Genomic DNA, 22497 nt, shown 5'->3' on the forward strand with positions numbered 1-22497 from the left:
TGCCGTTGAGGTCTTTACCCGTAACCCTGAGCTGGGACCCTTACCAGATGATACACACCGGGTCAGTGTGCTCTGGGACTCACACAGGCAGGGGCGCCACTCCCTGGGTAGGAAATGAACAGTGTTTTGAGTAATTCATGTGAACTCATAGTAGATCCCAGGGAATCACTGGAGAGGTGGAGGGAATATTATGAACATCTTCTCAACGTAAAAGGAAATCTTCCTGGTGTTGTTGCAAACAGTCAAGCTCATGGGGAGGAGGAAAATGGTGTTGGTGAAATTACACTTGAGGAAGTGGAAAGGATGGTAAATAAACTCCATTGTCATAAAGCAGCAGGAATAGATGAAATTAGACCTGAAATGGTGAAGTATAGTGGGAAGGCTGGGATGAAATGGCTTCATAGAGTAGTAAGATTAGCATGGAGTGTTGGTAAGGTACCTTCAGATTGGACAAAAGCAGTAATTGCACCTATCTATAAGCAAGGGAGCAGGAAGGATTGCAACAACTATCGAGGTATCTCATTGATTAGTATACCAGGCAAAGTATTCACTGGCATCTTGGAAGGGAGGGTGCGATCAGTTGTTGAGAGGAAGTTGGATGGAAACCAATGTGGTTTCAGACCACAGAGAGGCTGTCAGGATCAGATTTTCAGTATGCGCCAGGTAATTGAAAAATGCTATGAGAGGAATAGGCAGTTTTGTTTATGTTTCGTAGAACTAGAGAAAGCATATGACAGGGTACCGAGGGAGAAGATGTTCGCTATACTGGGGGACAATGGAATTAAAGGTAGATTATTAAAATCAATCAAAGGCATTTATGTTGACAATTGGGCTTCAGTGAGAATTGCTGGTAGAATGAGTTCTTGGTTCAGGGTACTTACAGGGGTTAGACAAGGTTGTAATCTTTCACCTTTGCTGTTTGTAGTTTACATGGATCATCTGCTGAAAGGTATGAAAAGGCAGGGAGGGATTCTGTTAGGTGGAAATGTAGTAAGCAGTGTGGCCTATGCTGACGACTTGGTCGTAATGGCAGATTGTGCCAAAAGCCTGCAGTCTAATGTCTTGGAACTTGAAAAGAGGTACAATGAGTATGGTATGAAAATTAGCCTCTCGAAGACTAAATTGATGTCGGTAGGTAAGAATTTCAACAGAAATGAATGTCAGATTGGTGATACAAAGCTAGAACAGGTAGATAATTTCAAGTATTTAGGTTGTGTGTTCTCCCAGGATGGTAACATAGTAAGTGAGATTGAATCAAGGTGTAGTAAAGCTAATGCAGTGAGCTCGCAATTGCGATCAACAGTATTCTGTAAGAAGGAAGTCAGCTTCTAGATGAAACTATGTTTACATCGGTCTGTTTTCAGACCAACCTTGCTTTACTGGAGTGAAAGCTGGGTGGACTCAGGATATCTTATTCATAAGTTGGAAGTAACAGACATGAAAGTAGCAAGAATGATTGCTGGTATACGCAGGTGGGAACAATGGCAGGAGGGTGCTCAGAATGAGGAGATAAAGGCTAATTTAGGAATGAACTCGATGGATGAAGCTGTACGCATAAACCGGCTTCGGTGGTGGGGTCATGTGAGGTGAATGGAGGAGGATAGGTTACCTAGGAGAATAATGGACTCTGTTATGGGGGGTAAGAGAAGTAGAGGTAGACCCAAGATGACGATGGTTAGACTCAGTTTCTAACGATTTAAAGATAAGAGTTTTAGAACTAAATGAGGCCACAGCATTAGTTGCAAATAGAGGATTGTGGGGACATTTAGTAAATTCACTGAGGCTTGTAGACTGAACGCTGAAAGGTATAACAGTCTGTAATGATTATGTATGTATGTATGTATGTATGTTTCTTCGGAGATGTATTTAGTAGAGATGTTGACTGTAGGAAGCTTCTCCTAAATTTCAATCTAGGATTTGGTGTTGTGTATCTGTGTAGTGGATGTAGCTCATTTTCTTCAACTTTTTTCCTTTTGGCATTTGCGGCTACTTCCCGGCATATATCAGGAGGAGCAATTCCTGCCATACAATACAATTTGTCAACTGGAGTTGGCTTCAAACATCCAGTAATTAGTCTCGCAGTTTCATTAAGGGCCACATCTACTTGCTTTGCATGGGCGGATTTATACCACACTTATTTCCAAGTCGTAATACCGCGGAAAAGTTGTGAATAGGGAAGAATAAAACGGGGTAAAAAAAGAAACAAGTTAGGTTCATTTCTTCCGGTCGCGCACGTGCTCTAAATTTGCCGAAATTCAAAAAAATGTATATTTTTACGATAATTTTCTACCTTGCTTAACTTGTCAATATTTAAATGTAATAGCTTTAGTCGACTCTTACTCGAACCGATAATGATTTAGAAAAAAGAATTGGTTCAAATCGGTTAAGGTCTTACGCTCGCGCAACAGCCGTAAAAAATCTAACAAATTCCCGCGCTCGTCGTAACTCGCTCGGGTAAAAGACTCTGACGCTCTGCCCACGTACCACTTTTGCCGCCATGCCATTGTTGTGTCAGTCTGCACATATCCCTCGTGTTTGATGTGTATTTCATTCGCTTTTCCGATTACTATTGTGGCATTTGCATCTACTGTATTTCGATGTTTGTTTTGTGTTGTGACATTTTTTTGTAACTTCGTGACTTAACAGCGGTATATTATGGCTGTACCTCAGAAACTCATCACAAGACAGGTATTTGATTGCCCTATATTTGCGAACCTAAAGACTTTTCATCAAACAAGCTAAAGTTAAAGTTGTTATCCTTCTAGTAAAGGTAGCAGTAGCGACCAAGATATTGGTCTTCATCATCAGTTTCAACAATATTTACATTTGAATACGAGCACGAGGGTTTCAGATGAGATTCAGATTCATCATCCAGAGTTAAATGGCTGTCACACGATCTCCTTTCCAGTGATTTAATACGTTGCTTTGTTTCAGACACGTCCAACCCTCCAATTTTTCCTATTCCGTGTGCTCGTAATAAGTAAACAAATATTAGCTCAATAACAGGTATTTTGTTTGGTTTTGCGCACAGTTTATAGTTATATCGCATTTACATAAATCAGAGGTTCTGTTACAAATGCAATTAATAACAGTGGGGCATTTGCAAGCCGCTACGTCAAAAAGCAATGAGCGTTTTTGCTTAAAGTCATCAATTACTTAAACAAATCTTTATTCTTATCCCGAGTATATGATTTTCGAATGCTGTAATATTTATCATGCAACGCTTTTATAAGTTGCACAATTATCTTATCTGTAACTGTTGGGATGGATGCTTTCTGATACAAACCATTTATTTTGTTAGCTACTGTACTGGCAACGTGTGAAAAATGGACGCTCTTATTAGTAACTTTAAGCTCGAAGTGGTATCTCTCCTGTGAACAATACCGAAACACGTCCTCACCAGTGGGAAGCTTTTTTGATGAAAAGTCTTTAGGTGCAGCAAATATAGGGCAATCAAATACCTGTCTTGTGATGAGTTTCTGAGGTACAGCCATAATATACCACCGTTAAGTCACAAAGTTACACAAAAATGTCATAACACAAAACAATCATCGAAATACAGTAGATGCAAATGCCACAATAGTAATTGGAAGAGCAAATGAAACACACATCAAATACGAGGGATAAGTGCAGACTGGCACAACAATGGCACGGCGTGGTGGCGAGAGTGGTAGGTGGGCGGAGCGTCAGGGTCTTTGACCCGAGCAAGTTACGATGAACGCGAGAATTTGTTAGACTTTTGACGGCTGTTGCGCGAGCGGAAGACCTCATCCGATTTGAACCATTCTTTTTTCCAAATCATTATTGGTTCGAGTAAGAGTCGACTAGAGCTATTACATTTAAATATTGACAAGTTAAGCAAGTTAGAAAATTTTTACGAATTTCGGCAAACTTTAGAGCACGTGCGCGACCGGAAGAAATGAACCTATTTTGTTTCTTTTTTTGCCCCGTTTTATTCTCCCCAATTTGCAACTTTTCCGCGATATTACGACTTGGAGAAAATAATTCGAGTTTTTTCGGCCCACCCTACTGGGCAGGCATATTCACTGGCGGAAAAGCAAAGTGCCATGGCAGAAGAACGGACCACCTGAGGTTCAGCACCCCAGTTACTACCAACGAGTTTCCGGATGATGTTGTTATGGGCTGATACCTTGTGTTTGGTGTTTAGCCAATGCCGTTGATAGGTGAGGGACCTGTCTAAGGTAATTCCAAGGTATTTGGGTGTAAAACAGTGGTCCAATTTAGTGCCTTCCCAAGTCACTTTCAGTTTTCTTCCTGCTTGTCTGTTTCAAAGATGGAAAGCACTGACCTGAGTCTTTTGTGGGTTTGGCTTCAGGTGGTTCTTGTTGTAGTAGTCAGAAAAGGTTTCTAGAGCTCCTTTAAGCATCTGTTTTGCTGCTTCAAAATCACTTGTCTGTACCGTTAAAGCAGGGTCGTCGGCATATATGAAACTTTTAGTTGCATGAGGTCTGGGCTGATCATTTGTATAAATGTTGAAGAGTATTGGTGACAGTACACTCCCTTGGGGTAAGCCATTCCTTTGGGTCCTCCAACGGCTCTGACTTCCTTGGAATTCAACGTAGAATCTTCGGTTGTGCAATAAGGTGGCAATTATTCTAGTGAAACCAAAGTCCAGGGTCAAGCTGTAAATCTTTGGTAATAGGCAGTTCAATAGCAGCCTTTTAAATATTTTATAAAGATGGCATAATAATGAGATGGGTCAGTAACTCTTGGGGTTAGAAGGTTTTAGGAATCTTGTTCTGCCCTAAGCAGTTATTAGAGTTCCACAAGCCATTTCAGTGTTGGTGGTCCAAATTTCTTTATGCTCTATTCTTATATCATCTAATCCAGCTGCCTTGTTATTCTTACATTGTTGTATGGCCTTTTTCAACTCATTTTGTGAAAATGGTTTTGAGAGCTCATTAGTTTCTAGATGTTCTTGTCTTTTAATCTTGGGTCCTTTACCTCGTTTGTCTGTTTTACCATTTTTCAAAAGCTGTTGAGCTATTTGATTTGGAGAAATGTTTGCATGGGTTTTCTTTTGCATTGGATCATTACTTACTCGACGTAGAATCTCCATGCCATATGGCTGTTTTTGCTCATGTCTAGCCTTTCTATCGCTTCTATCCACCAAGTTTTCTTACCTTCCATCACAGACTGAGTTTTTTAGCAGCATCTGATGTTTGTTCACTGAAAGGGTTTTCTTCAAAGAGTTTAATGTACTCTTCTAACAAATAGATGGTGTGTTTACTGAGTCCTGGAATGTAGTTGGTACGGCGTTCATGTGGGATAGATTTGCGAGATGACTCATGAACGGCTGCTATAAAATCATCATATGCCTCAGGACATGGATGTATTTTCAACACAAGGCTGTCTAGTGCCTCAGAAAACATATCCCGATTTGCTTTCTTGAAATTGTATCGTCTTCTGAATGGAACTATTTGTGGTCTTAGGCTGCAGTAGTCTGACATACAATAGGTCTGTGTTGTGTATTTGGAATTGGGGAACCAGTACTCTTGTGGCATTGTGAAGCTGTTTCTTCACTGGTGAAAATCAAATCAGGATTGTATCCTCGTTTCCAGCGTCCACTGTTGAAAGATGGTTGTAATTTACTGTGATGAATTAAGCGTAAATTGTTGGATTCAGCTCACTGCAATACAGCTTCACCATTTTCATCATCCTGGTCATATCCCCAAACATTACTATGGCTATTGAAATCTCCTAAGATTAACTTAGTTTTCTGATTGTGGATATTAGTTGGTTCCTTAAAGATGAATTTTGCATTAGGTGGTTTGTATACTGAGGTGACTACACAGTTGTTCAGTTCAACACACAGGATTTCAATATTATCCTTCTCAATACATGCTGTAGAAAGCACTGATAAGCCATGTTTAACAAATACTGCACTACCATATTGCCGATGGGGTCTTTCAGTTACAAGGTTCATGCCTTGTACCTTAGGTCTTCTATGTTATTTATTCCTATGGGTCACCTGGATACACAATATATTACACTGGAATTTTTTACAAATATTATGGAGGAGTTCCTCTTTTGGTCCAGATATTCCTTCTGTATTTACTGATATAGCCTAATGTTCAAAGTTGGTCTTGAAAAAGACCTTTTGTACAAGAATTGATAATCTCTACAATTGCTTCTGGATATGAAAGGATCTGCTGTCAGCACATTTTGTAACGTAGTCTGACGTTGCCCAGGGTATGCCCGATTGGTACTCATCATATTGTAATTGTATAATATGTAGCAGTCTTCGTGGAGGCTCCTTTCGCGTACCCCAATGGTATGATGATTAACGGGGTTAAAAGTCAGGTTGTGAGTTTCACAAATAGGAAAAGACCTCTCAGTTTGGTACTGCATTGATGGGATGAAAGTTCCTTATAGGAATCATTGTAAGTACTTAAGTGTTAATATAAAGAATGATCTTCATTGGGGTAATCACATAAGTGGGATTGTCAATAAAGGGTACAGATCTCTGCACATGGTTATGAGGGTGTTTAAGGGTTGTAGTAAGGATGTAAAGGAAAGGGCATACAAGTCTCTGGTAAGACCCCAACTAGAGTATGATTCCAGTGTATGGGACCCTCACCAGGATTACTTGATTCAAGAAATGGAAAAAAATCCAAAGAAAAGCAGTTTGATTTGTTCTGGGTGATTTTTGATAAAAGACTAGTGTTACAAAAATGTTGCAAGTTTGGCTAAGACGACTTGGGAGAAAGAAGACGAGCTGCTCAACTAAGCGGTATGTTCCGAGCTGTCAGTGGAGAGATGGCGTGGAACGACATTAGTAGACGAATAAGTTTGTGTGGTGTCTTTTAAAGTAGGAAAGATCACAGTATGAAAATAAAGTTGAAATTCAAGAGGACAAATTGGGGAAAATATTCGTTTATAGAAAGGAGATTTTTTTTGCTAGCGGCTTTACGTCGCGAAAGGAGATTTAGGGATTGGAATAACTTACCAATGGAGATGTTCAGTAAATTTCCAATTTCTTTGAAATCATTTAAGAAAAGGCTAGGAAAACAACAGATACGGAATCAGCCACATGGGTGACTGCCCTAAACGCAGATCAGTAGTGATTGATTGATCCACTACAAACACAAGGGCATTTTGGAAGTCGGAAAGAGATCCAAGAGATGACGTTAGCAGCAATGGATTGATACACTACAAGAAAACAGATAACAAAATGAAACAGAGACAGTGGAGCCACATAACTGACTCTGCCACTAAGCAGGACAAAGCAGATAAACAGGATGACGAGAATACAGATTTCAAATTTAATGCAAGACTGCAGATTTATTCATCCATTTCTGAAGCAGTTAGAACAGATTGAATGCAAACCGAAGGGAAGAAGCTGTACTGAAAAGAAAGAAAGAAAGAAAGAGTCAGTGTAAGAAGTTAATCATCAAATGGCATTGCAAATATGCCACCAATTAATGCAACTACTGTACTGTCCGCGATTGAAAAGATGATGGACTGAAGCCTCCTAATGGTATGCTAGCTCAGGAGATATTTTTCTTGCATGCAAATGTGGTTACGCCAGGGCTTGCAGCAATTATAATCAACAGTGCCTGTGTTATTAATTCTCGTTGATTCCATTCATTACTGATACAGGGAAGATATTGGCTTCAAGAGGAAAAGCATTCTTCTACCATTCGTAGTTCCGAAAGAGAAATAAGAGGGAATGCGATAGTGTTGCAATAAAGAAGCTGGTGAGAAATGTTGCCTTGTTCCCACTCTGAACGTAACAGTTATGTGCTGCTAAATGTCATAATATTCACCTTTCCACACTAAACAGGATTAGAAAAAATAAAAGTAAATCCAGAAATCAAGTTATGGACATAAAAAATAAAAAAAGCACATTACTTACTAAATTTACATTAGTCTGGCCCCTGGATAACCCCAGACGGATTATTAGCTAATAAGTGGAGTTTTTAAACTTACAATGGAAGAATTTATTGTTTGTAATTGCTAGGAAGAAAAATTCAAAACTATGAAATGGTGAAGGTATCAGCAAGAAGAGCAAGGTTCATGAAAAGTAATAAAAGGAAAAGACTTCTTGGATCTTGCAAAGATGATTCTGTAGGTGTCAAAAGAGAAGTGTTGACCAAGATTGGTCAGATAGGGAAAGCAAAAGTAGAAGCAATGCCAGACTCGGCTGAGACTCTGTGATTACCATTCCAAGCTCCCGAGTTGAGGCCAGTGGGGAATGTATTAACACTATGTTAGCAGAAAATTTCTGAGAAATAATATCATGAAGTAGCCTACACCTATTATACTTGGAACAGATAAATATAGCAGAAAATTTCTGAGAAATAATATCATGAAGTAGCCTAGACCTATTATACTTGGTACAGATATATATTGCTAGAAAATAAGTTATGTGCTATTTGTAGCATACCAGCCTAGGCCCACTATTTTGCATACCTGGAAGTTAATTTTGTAGCCAATTAGGGAATTGAAGAACAGTGGGATCTGTTAAGATGGAAGCCAGTCTTTTTAGTGCCGACTTAAGTTTTTTCAGACTGAGCTCGATAGCTGCAGTCGCTTAAGTGCAGCCAGTATCCAGTATTCAGGAGATAGTGGGTTCAAACCCCACTGTCGGCAGCCCTGAAGATGGTTTTCTGTGCTTTCCCATTTTCACACCAGGCAAATTCTGGGGCTGAACCTTAATTAAGGCCATGGCCACTTCCTTCTGACTCATAGTCCCTTCCTGTCCCATCGTTGCGATAAGACCTATCTACTACAACATACCTGTAAAATACATGTTTTCTTTTACACGTAAGTTATAGTGTTTTCATAGATTTTGTGTTTCATATTCTGACAGACTGAAAAAGAAAACTTCAAAGTTATACTGAAACTATATCAAAATACGTTCAGTATCTTTTTAGTGATGTTGAACCATGTTTGTTTCTGTTGATTTGGCAATAGAAGTTGAATACAGTCGAACCTCGATATCTCGAACCTCCATTACTCGAATTTTCAGTATCTCGAAGTAACTTAAATTTCCTGGCTTTTTTCTTATCCTTCACATGTATTTATTTCTCTATTATTCGAAATGTGATTTCTCGAAGCAAACTTTTGCTTCCTTGAAGCAAATAATACTCTATAACTCGAATTTTGTACTAACGTGATGGAAAATCAAAGCTAAAACTTCTAGTGATTGTAAAATCGGCGAAGCCTCACTGTTTCTCGGGTGTGAATTAATTACCAGTCACGTATGAAAGCAACCCCCGAAGTCACGGATGACAAGCCCCATTTACAAATCTCAGTGTGGTATTGGTGAGAAGTTTCAACGTGAAGGCACAAAAATCCTCCTTTTCGTAGACAACTGCCCTTCTCATCCCAAGGTGCTCGTTCAGGAGTTAACGGCAGTGCGTGTAGTTTTCTTGCCACCAAACTTAACATCCAAACTACAGGCCATGGACCACGGTGTGATTAAAAATGTGAAACATTTCAATAGGAAGGGGGCTTTTCAGAGAATCCTGAGAGGAATTGAATCTGTGGAGTCATTAACAGAGATTAATCTACTACAGTCATTAACAACACTGCGTAAATCGTGGGCTGATGTGAAGCAGGAAACAGTTATCAAACTGCTTCCGCAAAGCAGGATTTTTGAAAGGTGACTCAGGAGCTTCAGAATACGAAGAGGAGGAAGTCACTCTTGTTCCTGAAGAATGGGTGGAGTATCAGCAGTTTGTTAACTATGAAGCTGATTTTGAAACTTACACAAATGTGGGCTGTGACATTTTAGTGGTCGAGCCTCCTATCGATACTGTCAACACTGAAGAAGAAGAATAAGAATTGGAGCTGCCTTCTCCTGTACCGTCAGCAGACCAGGCATTAAGTGCAGTGTCTATTCTCGGTCCTACATACAGAGTCAGTCAAATATAAATGACATTGTTTTCATGGCAATAAATGTTGTCAAAAAATGTGTGGTAGAAAAGAAGGTTAACAGTAAAAAACAGAAGAGACAGTTTCATGGTTGTTATATGGTTTTAAATTTTGATGAATTTGACGTTGATAAACTTATATGATTGTCAATTTTTCTACAAACTTCTATCAGCTGATGATGACGCAGTGGGGCGTCGAAACTAGTACTGATTGAAAAATGTAGGCCTATGTTGTAATTACATCTACGCAACAATTTTTATGTATTGAATAAGTTGGACCCAAAAATTGTAATAAAACGTTGTAATCATAAGATTCTTTCGAATCTTAGTTGAAAATATTTAGAAATGTTTATACGTTCGTTTTGACAAAGAAGAACCTAACAGTTATAAAATACTCTTATAATCTTGGAAACAAATATTAATAGCAGTAGTATCGTTTGATATTGGCAGTATCGTATAGACAATTTCAAAACTGGAGATAATGGAAGAGTAATAACTAGTTAATATTCAGTAAAACCTTCAAGCCCGGCTGAGTGGCTCAGATGGTTTAAGCGCTGGCCTTCTGAACCCAACTTGGCAGGTTCGATCCTGGCTCAGTCTGGTGGTATTTGAAGGTGCTCTAATATGTCAGCCTCGTGTCGGTAGATTTTCTGGCACGTAAAAGAACTCCTGTGGGACAACATTGCGGAACCTCGGCATAAACCGCGAAATAGTTGTTAGTGGTACGTAAAGCAAATAACATTATTATTAAAACCTTCAAAACTCTATTATATACGGATGCATTATTTAAACTTGATAGACTGGGCAAGTTGGCCGTGCGGTTGGGAGCGCGCGGCTGTGAGCTGGCATCCAAGAGATAGTGGGTTCAAACCCCACTGTCGGCAGCCCTGAAGATGGTTTTCCATTGTTTCCCATTTTCACACCAGGCAAATGCTGGGGCTGTACCTTAATTAAGGCCATGGCCACTTCCTTCCCATTCCTAGGCCTTTCCTGTCCCATCGTCGCCGTAAGACCTATCTGTGTTGGTGCGATGTAAAGCAAATAGCAAAAGAAAAAAACTTGATAGACTGTAGACAAATTATACAAATATAAATAAATTAGCAGAACATACCCATCTTTGGTGGGCCGATAGTTGGCTATGTCGCTGACTTCTGTTTCTACCCAACATTTAACATATAAGCTGTCATTTCTAAGTTATTGGCAACAAAATAAGTTTAGTTATCAACTCTATGAATTAGTTTCCAAAGATCTCTTTTTGTCAGTTCGTCTGGGGCAAGTACTAGCCAAACAACACTTGGCCAGCAGCTGCTCTGGAACTTCTGCTGTGACACAAAAAGCATAATTTTCTGGAGAGCCATTTTTCATTTAAGTTACAAAGAAAATGCATATGACCTTTTTCTTGTAGAAAAGTAATCTTACTTTCCTTGCAAACTTTGGTATAATTCCAGCCCTGTGTGAAAAAGATGTCAGTGATTTCTTGAAAACTGGTGTTTGTGAAGAAACTGTAATTTTTACTGATTACTTGTTGAAAAGTAATTATAATTGAGTTAAATATTTCTTGCATAGGTGTAATTCAGCCCAGTTAGTTTTTACTTGTGTAGATGGAATGACGTGGGATATGTATGTATGTGTGTACCGGGCGAGTTGGCCGTGCGCATAGAGGCGCGCGGCTGTGAGCTTGCATCCGTGAGATAGTAGGTTCGAATCCCACTATCGGCAGCCCTGAAAATGGTTTTCCGTGGTTTCCCATTTTCACACCAAGCAAATGCTGGGGCTGTACCTTAATTAAGGCCACGGCCGCTTCCTTCCAACTCCTAGGCCTTTCCTATCCCCTCGTCGCCATAAGACCTATCTGTGTCGGTGCGACGTAAAGCCCATAGCAAAAAAAAAAAAAATGTATGTATGTATGTATGTATGTAGTTTTTACTTGTACTTTTACCATTACTGCTTTTACTCATTGAACCTAATTTTTTCATAATTTTGAGTTCTTTTGTTGTATCTCCTTTGTGTTATCAAGGTTTGTAATTATTGATACTAATTTCCAAGCTGTTTGTTACAGGTGCAGGTGAAGCTTCAGCAGATGTGCCAGGTGGAGGAGAAGGAGAAAATGAGAAACCCCTGGATAATATTACTGCTAAAGTAGAAAATGTGAAGATCAATGGAGAAGAAGAAGAAGAAGCTGATGGTAAATTTATTATAATAATATTGATTATACTTTAACCATTTCCACTCAAATTATTTGTAAGTCCTGATTTCTCCCAACTCATATTTATTTCTGTCAGTGTTCTTCATATTTTAACACCTGCTATTAAGTACTGGTTGTAACAATATATGCAGACAGGAACAAAAAATTTAGAGTATGGTATTTACATGACACATAATAATGTTTTTCACTTCCTTAACGGTGTGTCTTGAGTGTGTGGAAGCATTCAAAGCAAATGCCTGGACAGAGCCCTGGTTGCTTCTCACAGGTTTTACAGAAGTGGACTGTATCTTGCCTCCCTCCAACAACTCTCCTGTTATTGCAAACACTGAGCTCGATAGCTGCAGTCGCTTAAGTGCGGCCAGTGTCCAGTATTCGGGAGATAGTAGGTTCGAACCCCACTGTCGGCAGCCCTGAAAATGGTTTTCCGTGGTTTCCCATTTTCACACCAGGCAAATGCTGGGGCTGTACCTTAATTAAGGCCACGGCCGCTTCCTTCCCACTCCTAGCCCTCTCCTGTCCCATCGTCGCCATAAGACCTATCTGTGTCGGTGAGACGTAAAGCAACTAGCAAAAAAAAAAAAAAGTTATTGCAAACCTTGCAGTCCTTAGTTTTTCCTTCAGCATGGGGGTACAGCAGGTGCAGCTTGTCATTCAGCCTCACTTCTGCATCTGTTGAGGAAGGTCTTCCCCTTTTCCTGTTCTGTGTATTCCACACATTTCCTACAAGTTGTCTTACCAAGTTTTTCCTGCACTTCAGATGGGTCATTCCATTGTTACCTTCTTTGAAGTGTAGGAAGACATTCACTATTGTGATTTCCAGAAGCCAGAAGAACATTTTTCTCCACCACTTCACTGACTTGCGTGTGAATGGGTACGGGCTAGCATAGTGGTCAGAAAGATGTATTGATTATAAGCGCATATGGCAGTAGGTTTCTCTAAAAATTATTTGGCACCTGACGTCTTATTCTTTGGAATAGTCATAGTAAATGGACAGCATAGCAATAATCTGCTTGTCCTTCCAAACCAAGCATGAAGTGTTATCTGTTCGGAGTGCAGTAATGTCATGTTGTTTCATTCTCTTTGTTGTGACTTTTCTCACTTGTAATGGCAGACCTCTCCTATTTACCATTACAGTGCCTATAATATGGACCCTTCTTCTTCTTATTCTTCTTCTTCTACTTCCTTTATTCATGGGGTCTCTTTAAAAAGTTTATTTTAGTGTCGACCTTGAAGATCTTTTGCTACCATGTGTTTTCCTTCATCCCCACATAGTTATACCTGGGGCCTGTTCCACGAACGAACTTCGCAACTTCGCAACTTTTCAACTTTGCACTTTTCACTTTTCAATTCTTGCAAAGTGCAAAGTCTTTCTGTTCCACCATGAACTAGGCTCTACTTTTCAATTTCTTTGCAAAGTGAAAAGTCTTTGCGAATGAGTGATCCGATCGAGTTTATTCCATGAGCAAACTGTATAGGCCTAATACTCTGATTTTAATGCTTTACTTTTCGCGGCAAACTTGGCGGTATAATTGTCGTAGGTGCCGTTAAAGTTTTTATCATGGGAAAGAAAGGTTATTATAAGAAGCTGGCTGTGCTGGAAGTTGTCAAGGAGAAACGTGACATCCTTTTTTGACAACTGTAAAGATAACCTCTCAGATGATGACACACATCAATGTTAACGAGAGTACCGTCAACACATATACACACAGAAAGACGTTCACCCTTCATTAGAAATCCCGTCGCTATATTAAGTGGATTATCAGGCCAACGTACGGTTAGGAAATATTACATTTACTACAACATCTACGACTTTGGTAACAGTTCTGCAAATAATTGATTTTGATGTCCCATGCATTGCTGTTACACAGTACAGCTGGGCACCATTTACTAAAAAAATGTAAACATAAGAATTTGTTCTTTTTCGGAAAGGAATTTACTTCTTTATGTTTCAATAAATGACCGATCATTTCAAGAATATAGTCAGCCTCTGTTGGGATAATACGAAATCACTCACGATATTACGTCGAAGTGAGGTTATGAATATTAATCCTGTCTTTGTACGTTCTATTATTGGATTCTTCATCACTGTCCTCACTTGATGCTAACAAAAGCTCACGTCGTAACGTGTTTATATCACTAAACCAAATTCTACACCGAGAAACTAATGTACATACTTGTTAATTGACATATGAAAAGGGAATCATCTCTTTGCAAGATTTATGAAAACTTTTCACTTCATTTCTTTGCACTTTGCATTTCTGTACCAATGGAGGAACATAACAGGCTTGAAAAGTGAAAAGATTTCTAACTTTTCACTTTTCACTTTGCAAGCTAAATCTGAAAAGTGATGGTGGAACAAAATCTGAACTGAAAAGTGCAAAGTGAAAAGTTGCAAAGTTCGTTCGTGGAATAGGCCCCTGCTCCCTTCATAAAGTTGCAGGTCCTCCTTATTGGGTCTTGTTGGATGTTTCTTCTCTCTTCATCAGGTAGTCCCAATTTGGAGATTCTGATTCTTCCCAGCGCCTCACATTCAAAGAGTATGTGTTCAGCTGATTCATCCGCATCATTACATTTCCTACGTACATTGTCTCTTATTACTCCAGTTCTCTGTAGGTGCTTTTTAAGATGGCATTGTCCAGTCAGCAGTCCTACTATCCATCTTATGTTTTCTTTGCTGAGTTCCAGCAGTTCCTTAGTATGCTTCTTGTTTGGGCTCTTTATTAGTTCTTTTGCAAGCCTGCCTCCTGGAGCATTTTTCCAGTTTTCCATTTGTTTCTTTTGTATCCATTTACCTATGTAAAGTCGGGCTTGTCTATAAGAGATTCCACATACTGGTTCTGGGCCCACAAAAGGTGTTTTTGACCCTTTTCTTGCCAGTTTATCTGCTTTTTCATTACCTTCTATGCCTGCATGCCCAGGTACCCATATTATTTTAACATCATTATACTCTGAGAGCTTCAGGAGAAGTGTATGGCAATACCAAACAATTTTGGATGTAATCCGGACAGCTTCAAGTGCCCTAATGGCTGCTTGGCTATCTGTAAATATGAAAATGTTTTGATCCCTGTTGTTCATTTTCGGGTTTTCCTCAAGGTATGTAATTATGGCTATCACTTCAGCTTGGAAAACTGTAGTGTGTCTGCCCAGACTCGTTTGGATTGATCTCTCAGGTCTTTCCCCGTTGATTCTTCCTCCTGTTTCCATCTCAGTCCTTGAGCCATCTGTCCACCACACAATATCTTCCCTACCAGTTTTCCATCTGTTAATGTCCCAGTCTTCCTTTTTTGTTATCTGGGTCTCAAATGGTTTCTGAAAGATATACTTTAGAATCATATGATCAGCTGGCATGTGTAAAACAGTGTCCAAGATTGGGCCTTTGAGCCTTCCAGCATCCATTTTGCTCCAGTCTGTATGAGCTCATTCTAGCCTGTCCCTCTATAAAGTTACTTAATGGAAGGAGATCTAGTAGGGTATTCAAGGCTTCTGTTAGTGTAGTTTTCATTGCCACAGTTACGGCTATACATGCCATTCTCTGAAGGCTATGTAGTTTGCAGCTGACTTTTCCTTGACTTACTTTCACCCACCAAATGATTGCTGCATAGGTCATCAGTGGTCTAATGATCATTGTGTATATCCGCATTACCATTGCCGGCTTTAGACCCCATGTTGTCCCAACTGCCCTCTTGCATGCATACAATAGGTTCTTAGCTCGGGTTATGTTTCTTTCTATGTGAGGATTCCAGGTTAACTTTTTGTCTAATATTACACCTAAGTGTAACACATGTTCTTCCATATAGATTTCTTGCCCAAAGAGCTTCAGTGTTCTCGTCCCCTCTAATTTCTTCCTTCTTGTGAAAGAGACCAGTGTTATCTTGCTCGGGTTGACTGTGAGCTTTTCTTCTCGACACCAATTCTCCACAAGGTTAAATGACCTTTGCATGAGGTCCTGGATGACACTCATCACCTTACCTCTTACCACAATAACTGGATCATCTACGTATCCTTGTGTATAAAATCCTTGTTCATTGAGCATGACTGTGATTTTGTTCGCCACAAGGTTCCACAGAAGAGGAGAAAGGACTCCTCCCTGTGCACAACCTCGGGTGGCTCTAACCGTTAGCGTCTCTTCAAACAGACTTGCTTTTATTTTCCTCCCGTCTAACTTGGATCTAATCCTTTTTACGACAGTCCTTGCTCACCAAACTCTCTTCAACAACTTTAATCATTGAATTGTTGTATGTATTACTAAAGGCCCCTTCTATGTCTAGAAATGCCGCCAGAGCTATTTCTTTGTATTCTAGGCTTTCCTATAGTTTGCAAACTAAAGGATGGAGTGCTGTCTCAGTGGATCTGCCAGGTCTGTATGCAAACTGATTTTCATGTAAGGTTGAGTTCATTTGCACAGTTTTCTTGATGTATTTATCCATTATCTTCTCCATTGCTTTTAGCATGTTGGAGTTTAAGCATAATTGTCTATAGGCTTTGGCTTGGGCATAGTTTGCCCTTCCAGGCTTCGGTATAAATACCGCTTTAGCCTTAGAGCATGATTTTGGCACATACCCCAGAGCTAGACTTGCTCTAAAAAGGTCTGTCAGGGCCTTGATGATTATCTTCCATCCTTCCTGCAGGAGTATTGGGAGTATCTCATCTGGCCCCGGAGCCTTTATGGGCTGAAACGTGTTAATTGCCCCCACCTCACATGGTTAGGCTTAATTAATCGCTTGGCACAGTTCCAATCTGCTCTTCATGGTCTGGCCTCGGTTTCAACCATATCTTTCCCTTCTACTTCCTCAGCCTCAGGAAAATGACAAGCTAGCAACACCTCCAGAGTCTCCTTCCCTGTCTGAGTGTATGTTCCATTGGTTTTTTCCAGTGTTCCCACTTGATTTAGCCAACGGCCGTAGCCGTGTTGAAACACCGGATCCCGTGAGATCTCCGAAGTTAAGCAACATTGGGCATGGTCAGGAGTTGGATGGGTTGCCACGCGCTGTTGGTGGGGGGTAAGGGAATGGAGGAGCGGAAAGGAACTGGCCACCCTACCGCATGTAAACTCCGGCTCAGGAACACCTCTGCGGAGGTTCAGACCTGCCTTCGGGCAGAATAACCCTTACCTTACCCACTTGATTTATATGTACTTTTTCATGAACCTTCTGGAGCCTTGCTGCTTCATTGTTTGATTTCACTTTCTTGCAAAACAGTCTCCAAGAGTTTCTCTTTGCTCTCCGTATTTCTAGGTTATACTCAGCAAGTTTCCTATGATATACGTCCCACATGCCATCTCTTGATGATTTTTTTATACAATGTTCTAATCACTTTCTTCATTTTGGCTAGGTTGTTATTCCACCACATAATATTTTTGGCAGTTTTCTTTTCTCTTTTTTTTTTGCTAGTTGCTTTACGTCGCACCGACACAGATAGGTCTTATGGCGACGATGGGACGGGAAAGGGCTAGGGGTGGGAAGGAAGCGGCCGTGGCCTTAATTAAGGTACAGCCTCAGCATTTGCCTGGTGTGAAAATGGGAAACCACGGAAAACCATTTTCAGGGCTGCCGACAGTGGGGTTCGAACCTACTATCTCCCGAATACTGGATACTGGCCGCACTTAAGCGACTTCAGCTATCGAGCTCGGTTTTTTTTTTTTTTTTTTCTCTAAGGGGACAGTTATCATGGTACGAGGCTAAAAGACCTCTTCTAATTGTTCCACTGCCTCATCCAATTCCCTCCGTCCCCTTACATTCGTTTGGATCTTTTTTCATCCTGACCTAGAACTTCTTTGTATCCATTCCAGTTCGTTCTTTTAGGATCTCTGTACAATTCAGTATCACATTGCCTTGCATCTATCACAAATTTGATATGCTGGTGGTCTGCCAAGGATGGCTCCTCCAGCATCTTTGAATCCTTAATGTTTTCTATATGTGTGGTGCCCAATGTGATATCCATTACTTCTCGACGGTTCTTATTTATGAATGTCGGTTTATTTCCTAGGTTTAGTATTATCATATCCGATCTAATAATAAACTATAGTAAATACTCACCCCTCGCATTGCAGTTGGTACTGTCCCATGCAGTGTGATGTGCATTTGCATCTGCTCCAAGTACTAGGTGTTCACCTTTCCTCTTTGCTTTGCAAATCAATTCTTCAACGTCATCAGATGGAGGTGAAGCCATTGAGTCGTATGGAAGGTACGCAGATCCTGTTATTTCTTTGGGACCTTCCCAATTTCCAAGTTTTATCTTGGCCGCCACTAAATCCCTTGAACAATGTTCCTGTAACAGAAGAAATTTTAATTTTCTGGGCATATTCGATGTATCGTACATTATCTTACCTCCAGATTCTGCCACTCTTGCTACTCTCCCCTTAACTACTCATGGCTCTTGTATAAGAGCCATGTCAACAGCTTCGGACTTGAACTTCCTGACGGAAATTGGCAGCAGTTGCTTTTTTATGTTGAAGGTTGGTCTGAAGAACTTTCAGCACCATCCTTGCCAACGCTAGGTTTTGTTTTTCCTTTAATTACTTGAAATTTGATTTGCCCAAGTCCAAGCTTGGCCTTAAGTCCTCTCTTCTTGAGCTCTTCAAAATCTCTTTCATTAAGGGTCAAAACAATTGTCCTTCCTGTGTCATCGGTAGTTGTCGCATTCAGCACTCTCCACAATTTCATCGGAAGTTTGGTGTCATGCTGATGTATTCTGACAAGAACGTCTTCAACCATCATCTTGTCAAATGGTGGTGGAAACATGGTGATGACCTTAATAATATTCAGCACTTTCTTGGCTTCTGCCACCTCTAAATTCTCCCCTTTCCAAGGATAGCAATTGGCTACTGTGTGTTCCAGCCAACTTTTGGTTTCTGGATTTGCACAGATCAGTACCTTTCCAGCCTTGGAGACGCGAGGAAGTCTGGAAGACATCCATTAGACAGCGGTTTCATCTGCGCTATCAGAACAGATGAGAGATCTTTCAAGTCCTCCTCCTTCAGTTTCCCATCTGGAAAGATTTTAGGTGTTATGGCTACCTTGATTGAAGTAAGTTTTTTCCGAAAAGGGCATGACTGTTTCTTCATTCTGTTTCTTGGCGGGCGGTTTTGTAGCCGAACTTGATGGCGTACTATCCTCCATCCTTAGCCTTTTGGGCGTTGTCAGAGGAATAGCATCTCACCGATCCCTGTTCCTTTGCTTCTTTCTTCGCTCTCTTACCTTCCTTATAGTATGCGCTGTTGCGAGGTGGTCTGTCGATATTTGATCTGTTGATTTTCAATGCAGAAATCTTCAGTTCTGTCTCTACGGATGTTCCTGATTTGCTTGTGGTAGCAGTCTGCTCTACTGGAGCTTCTGTTGCCATTTTGTGATTTATGTTCATGACAGCCTGTCCTATTGGGACTTCTGTCTCCATTTTTCCATCTTGGGCTTGCTCCTGCATCTGCTCTGCTAGAGCTTCCATGGCTTCCCTTGTTGTATGAGTTTTTGAAAATGGTTCTTTTTGATCATCCATGTTTCCATCAGTCATAGGGTTTTTGCCTCTTCTAGGGTCCTGAGCATCGTTCTGACCATCCATGATGAGGCATACAGCTAGACATTGTCCTCCCGCAACTCAGGCTCTCTGTAGCAGAATCCACGCCCCTCAGTCGTCCATCCAGTGGTCCGCCCCTGGCCCGAACCTAGCCAGGTTCGTTCCCCCTTCAGTAGGCCTACTCGCGTGGTTTCCACTTGGCATTCCCATGTCTGAGTTCACAGCCATGAGCTTCCCCCCAGGTTGGGTTCGCCCTTTTCCCAACCCGCGGCTCATCCAGGCTATGTGGAGCAAAGTGATGTGTTGGTTCCAGCACCCTGCATTGAGCCTTCACCTCAATCACCAGCACCACTTCACCTGAACCATGGATGCCTCTCTAGCATGTGTGGGCGAGGCTTCCACTTCCAAGCTTTAGCTTGAGCTACTAACAATCATAATACCTCAAGATGTTTTCTGGCAATACCTGTTTTTGGTCTGCGAGTGGGTATTTTATTTCCCTCAGACCCTCCAGACAAGTCCGGAGGGCCCTCCTATCCGCAACCTGGGACGCGCCCGATAGGGGAACAGGTAAGAAAGCCATCATGGGAATATGGACCTTTAGTTTCAGTAGCTCAGCTGTAAGGTCGTAACTAGTATAGAACCGGTCCGTAAAGACATGAAACCCAGTTTCGTTGGTGGCTTGCGAAACTTTTGTAACCAAATGAATAACTGTCCTGCAAGTGAAGGGTAAATCGGGCCTAACAAGTAATTGTGTGGTTATTGAACCATAATATGGTTCAGTTGCACATATGTATCCAGTACTTGAGTCTTGTCATTACATAAATACATAGTCTGCATTTTATTGGTTTCTGCTTATTGTAAAACTTCAACACGACATGACCCTTGAAGCCCTCGGTGCTTTCATCAATATTCAGATTCTTTCCTGGAATGAAGTGTTCCCTGAATTTCATGTCCAGGTACGACACTATGTTTCTGACCTTCAAACCTCTAGATTGTGGGCCAGCCTTACCAGCATCAGGGGAAGAAAGGTGGAGATTCCAGAATCATCATTGTTATCATTGTGCAATTCTAGCTTCCCGGGTACTGTTAATGAACCTCTTCACTTCTTCCTGTCCAAATACAACTTCTCGTGGAGAACATCATCCACTGTCCATCCTCTGGTAACTAGATCAACCTTGATCATGTCCATCCATAGGGTTTTAGGTCTTCCTGCAGGTCTTTTCCCTTCCACCTGTCTTTCCAAATTTATTCTGGCTGTCCTTGTAGGCTCCATCCTCATCACATGCCTGTACCATCATAGTCTGGATGTGCCGAATCGGTCTAATAGGGATGTCTTTATTCTGGCTTCTTTCCTCACCTCCTCATTTCTTAACTTGTCCACCTTGGTCTTCTGGATGGTGGATTGAAGAAATTTCATCTCTGATGCTTGCAGTCTTGGTGAATCTCTTTTTTGTTAGGATGCACACTTCAATACCATAGGTCAGTATTGGTATGAAATGGCCAGTTTTGGAATCATGGCATCCCATAAAAGTGTTTTTACTTGTTGGTAGAATTCTGGTCCCTTTTACACTCTGTTTGTAATTTGCTTTCTAACCAAATTACCATTTCCAAGGTAAGGAAAACTATCCACACACTATAGCTGGTGGTCTCCTAGTTTTACACTTGCTGGACCCCCATATCTGTTGACTGCCATCACCACTGTCTTGGTCTCACTGGTGTTGAGGTTATATTCCTGGAACTGGGATTTCCATACGTTGAGTCTGGTTTGTACTTCCTCTTCTGTTTCACCCCAAATCATGATATCAGCAGCAAATACTACTGCATTCAGTTCACCTTACTTTTCCTTGACATTCTTCATTATATTGTCCATAACAGTGATGAACAGTAGTAGGGACAGTGCACTTCCTTGATGAACTCCACTCTTGGTCTCAAACCATGATGATCGACCTTCCCCAATTTGCACACAGCTAGTACAATCTTTGTACAACATCTGAACTTTCCTTACCAGTCTTTCAGGCACATTTATTTTCCTGAGGCACTCCCAGATCTTATCTCTTATAACGCTGTCATAGACCTTTTTTATATCCGAGAATAAAATGACAATCATAGGATATATCATAGCATACCTGCCAGCTTTTACGGTTTTTTACGGTTTATCCGTAAAATTTATGGAAATTGCAGCATTTTACGGTTTTATGGATGGACGGTGTCATTATACACTTCGTGGACAAAAATTTGAAATGTTAACGTTTGATAATCACTCCACTTCCGTACAATTGATTGTTTGCATGGGTCGAAGGCAAGTCCACGATAGTCGATAACTCATTCTTTGATATGATTGGTATTTTTAACTGTGTGATGTTTGTGTCTTTATTGGAATTGAATTTAAAGTCAGGATAACAGTTCTTCTGTGTGAATCTTAGGTGTCGACAGGCTCTGCTCCGCAAATTCTTTGTTCCACTCCGTTCGCTTGTTGTGATTTAACCTATATTCTTTGACCATGTGAGTGTTTGTTGTTCACAAAGTTGGCGTTGCTTGATTATTTTGGCTTTTTAAGTTTGACATATTTTAATGAAGTGTTCGAGTTTTTGTGTTATAACTTCGTGCTTCTCAGTTTCCTGTATTCGTTGGACTAATTACATTCGTTCAGTGACTGGGTATACCGCTATTAGCGAAGCCCATTAAATTATAAAGAAGAAGAATTACATTCGTTCCACATTTATGTTTTTTACCATGTGCATATTCTTTGTTCACGAGGTTGGCGTCCCATCTCTGTCCTGGGTACCAAGAAATTCTTCCTCAACTTCCATACTTTAATTAGTTTCTCCTTAATGGTTTTTCAGTCTTTGCCACTTTCAGTTTTCCTATCACAACCGTATG

At 40.6% G+C, this 22497-nt stretch overlaps 1 protein-coding gene across 2 annotated transcripts in view; it reads left to right on the forward strand.

Moving 5' to 3' along the window:
* Positions 1–22497, forward strand: part of und (methionyl aminopeptidase und) — a 155420-nt gene that overhangs the window by 13339 nt on the left and 119584 nt on the right. For both annotated transcript variants that reach the window (XM_067136566.2, XM_067136567.2), the window contains exon 2: positions 11962–12087. In XM_067136566.2, coding sequence (XP_066992667.1) covers positions 11962–12087 — 126 coding nt within the window. The remainder of the gene's footprint in view (positions 1–11961; positions 12088–22497) is intronic.

The sequence above is a fragment of the Anabrus simplex genome, chromosome 1 (genome assembly GCF_040414725.1).
Source record: "Anabrus simplex isolate iqAnaSimp1 chromosome 1, ASM4041472v1, whole genome shotgun sequence".
NCBI classification, from domain to species: domain Eukaryota; kingdom Metazoa; phylum Arthropoda; class Insecta; order Orthoptera; family Tettigoniidae; genus Anabrus; species Anabrus simplex.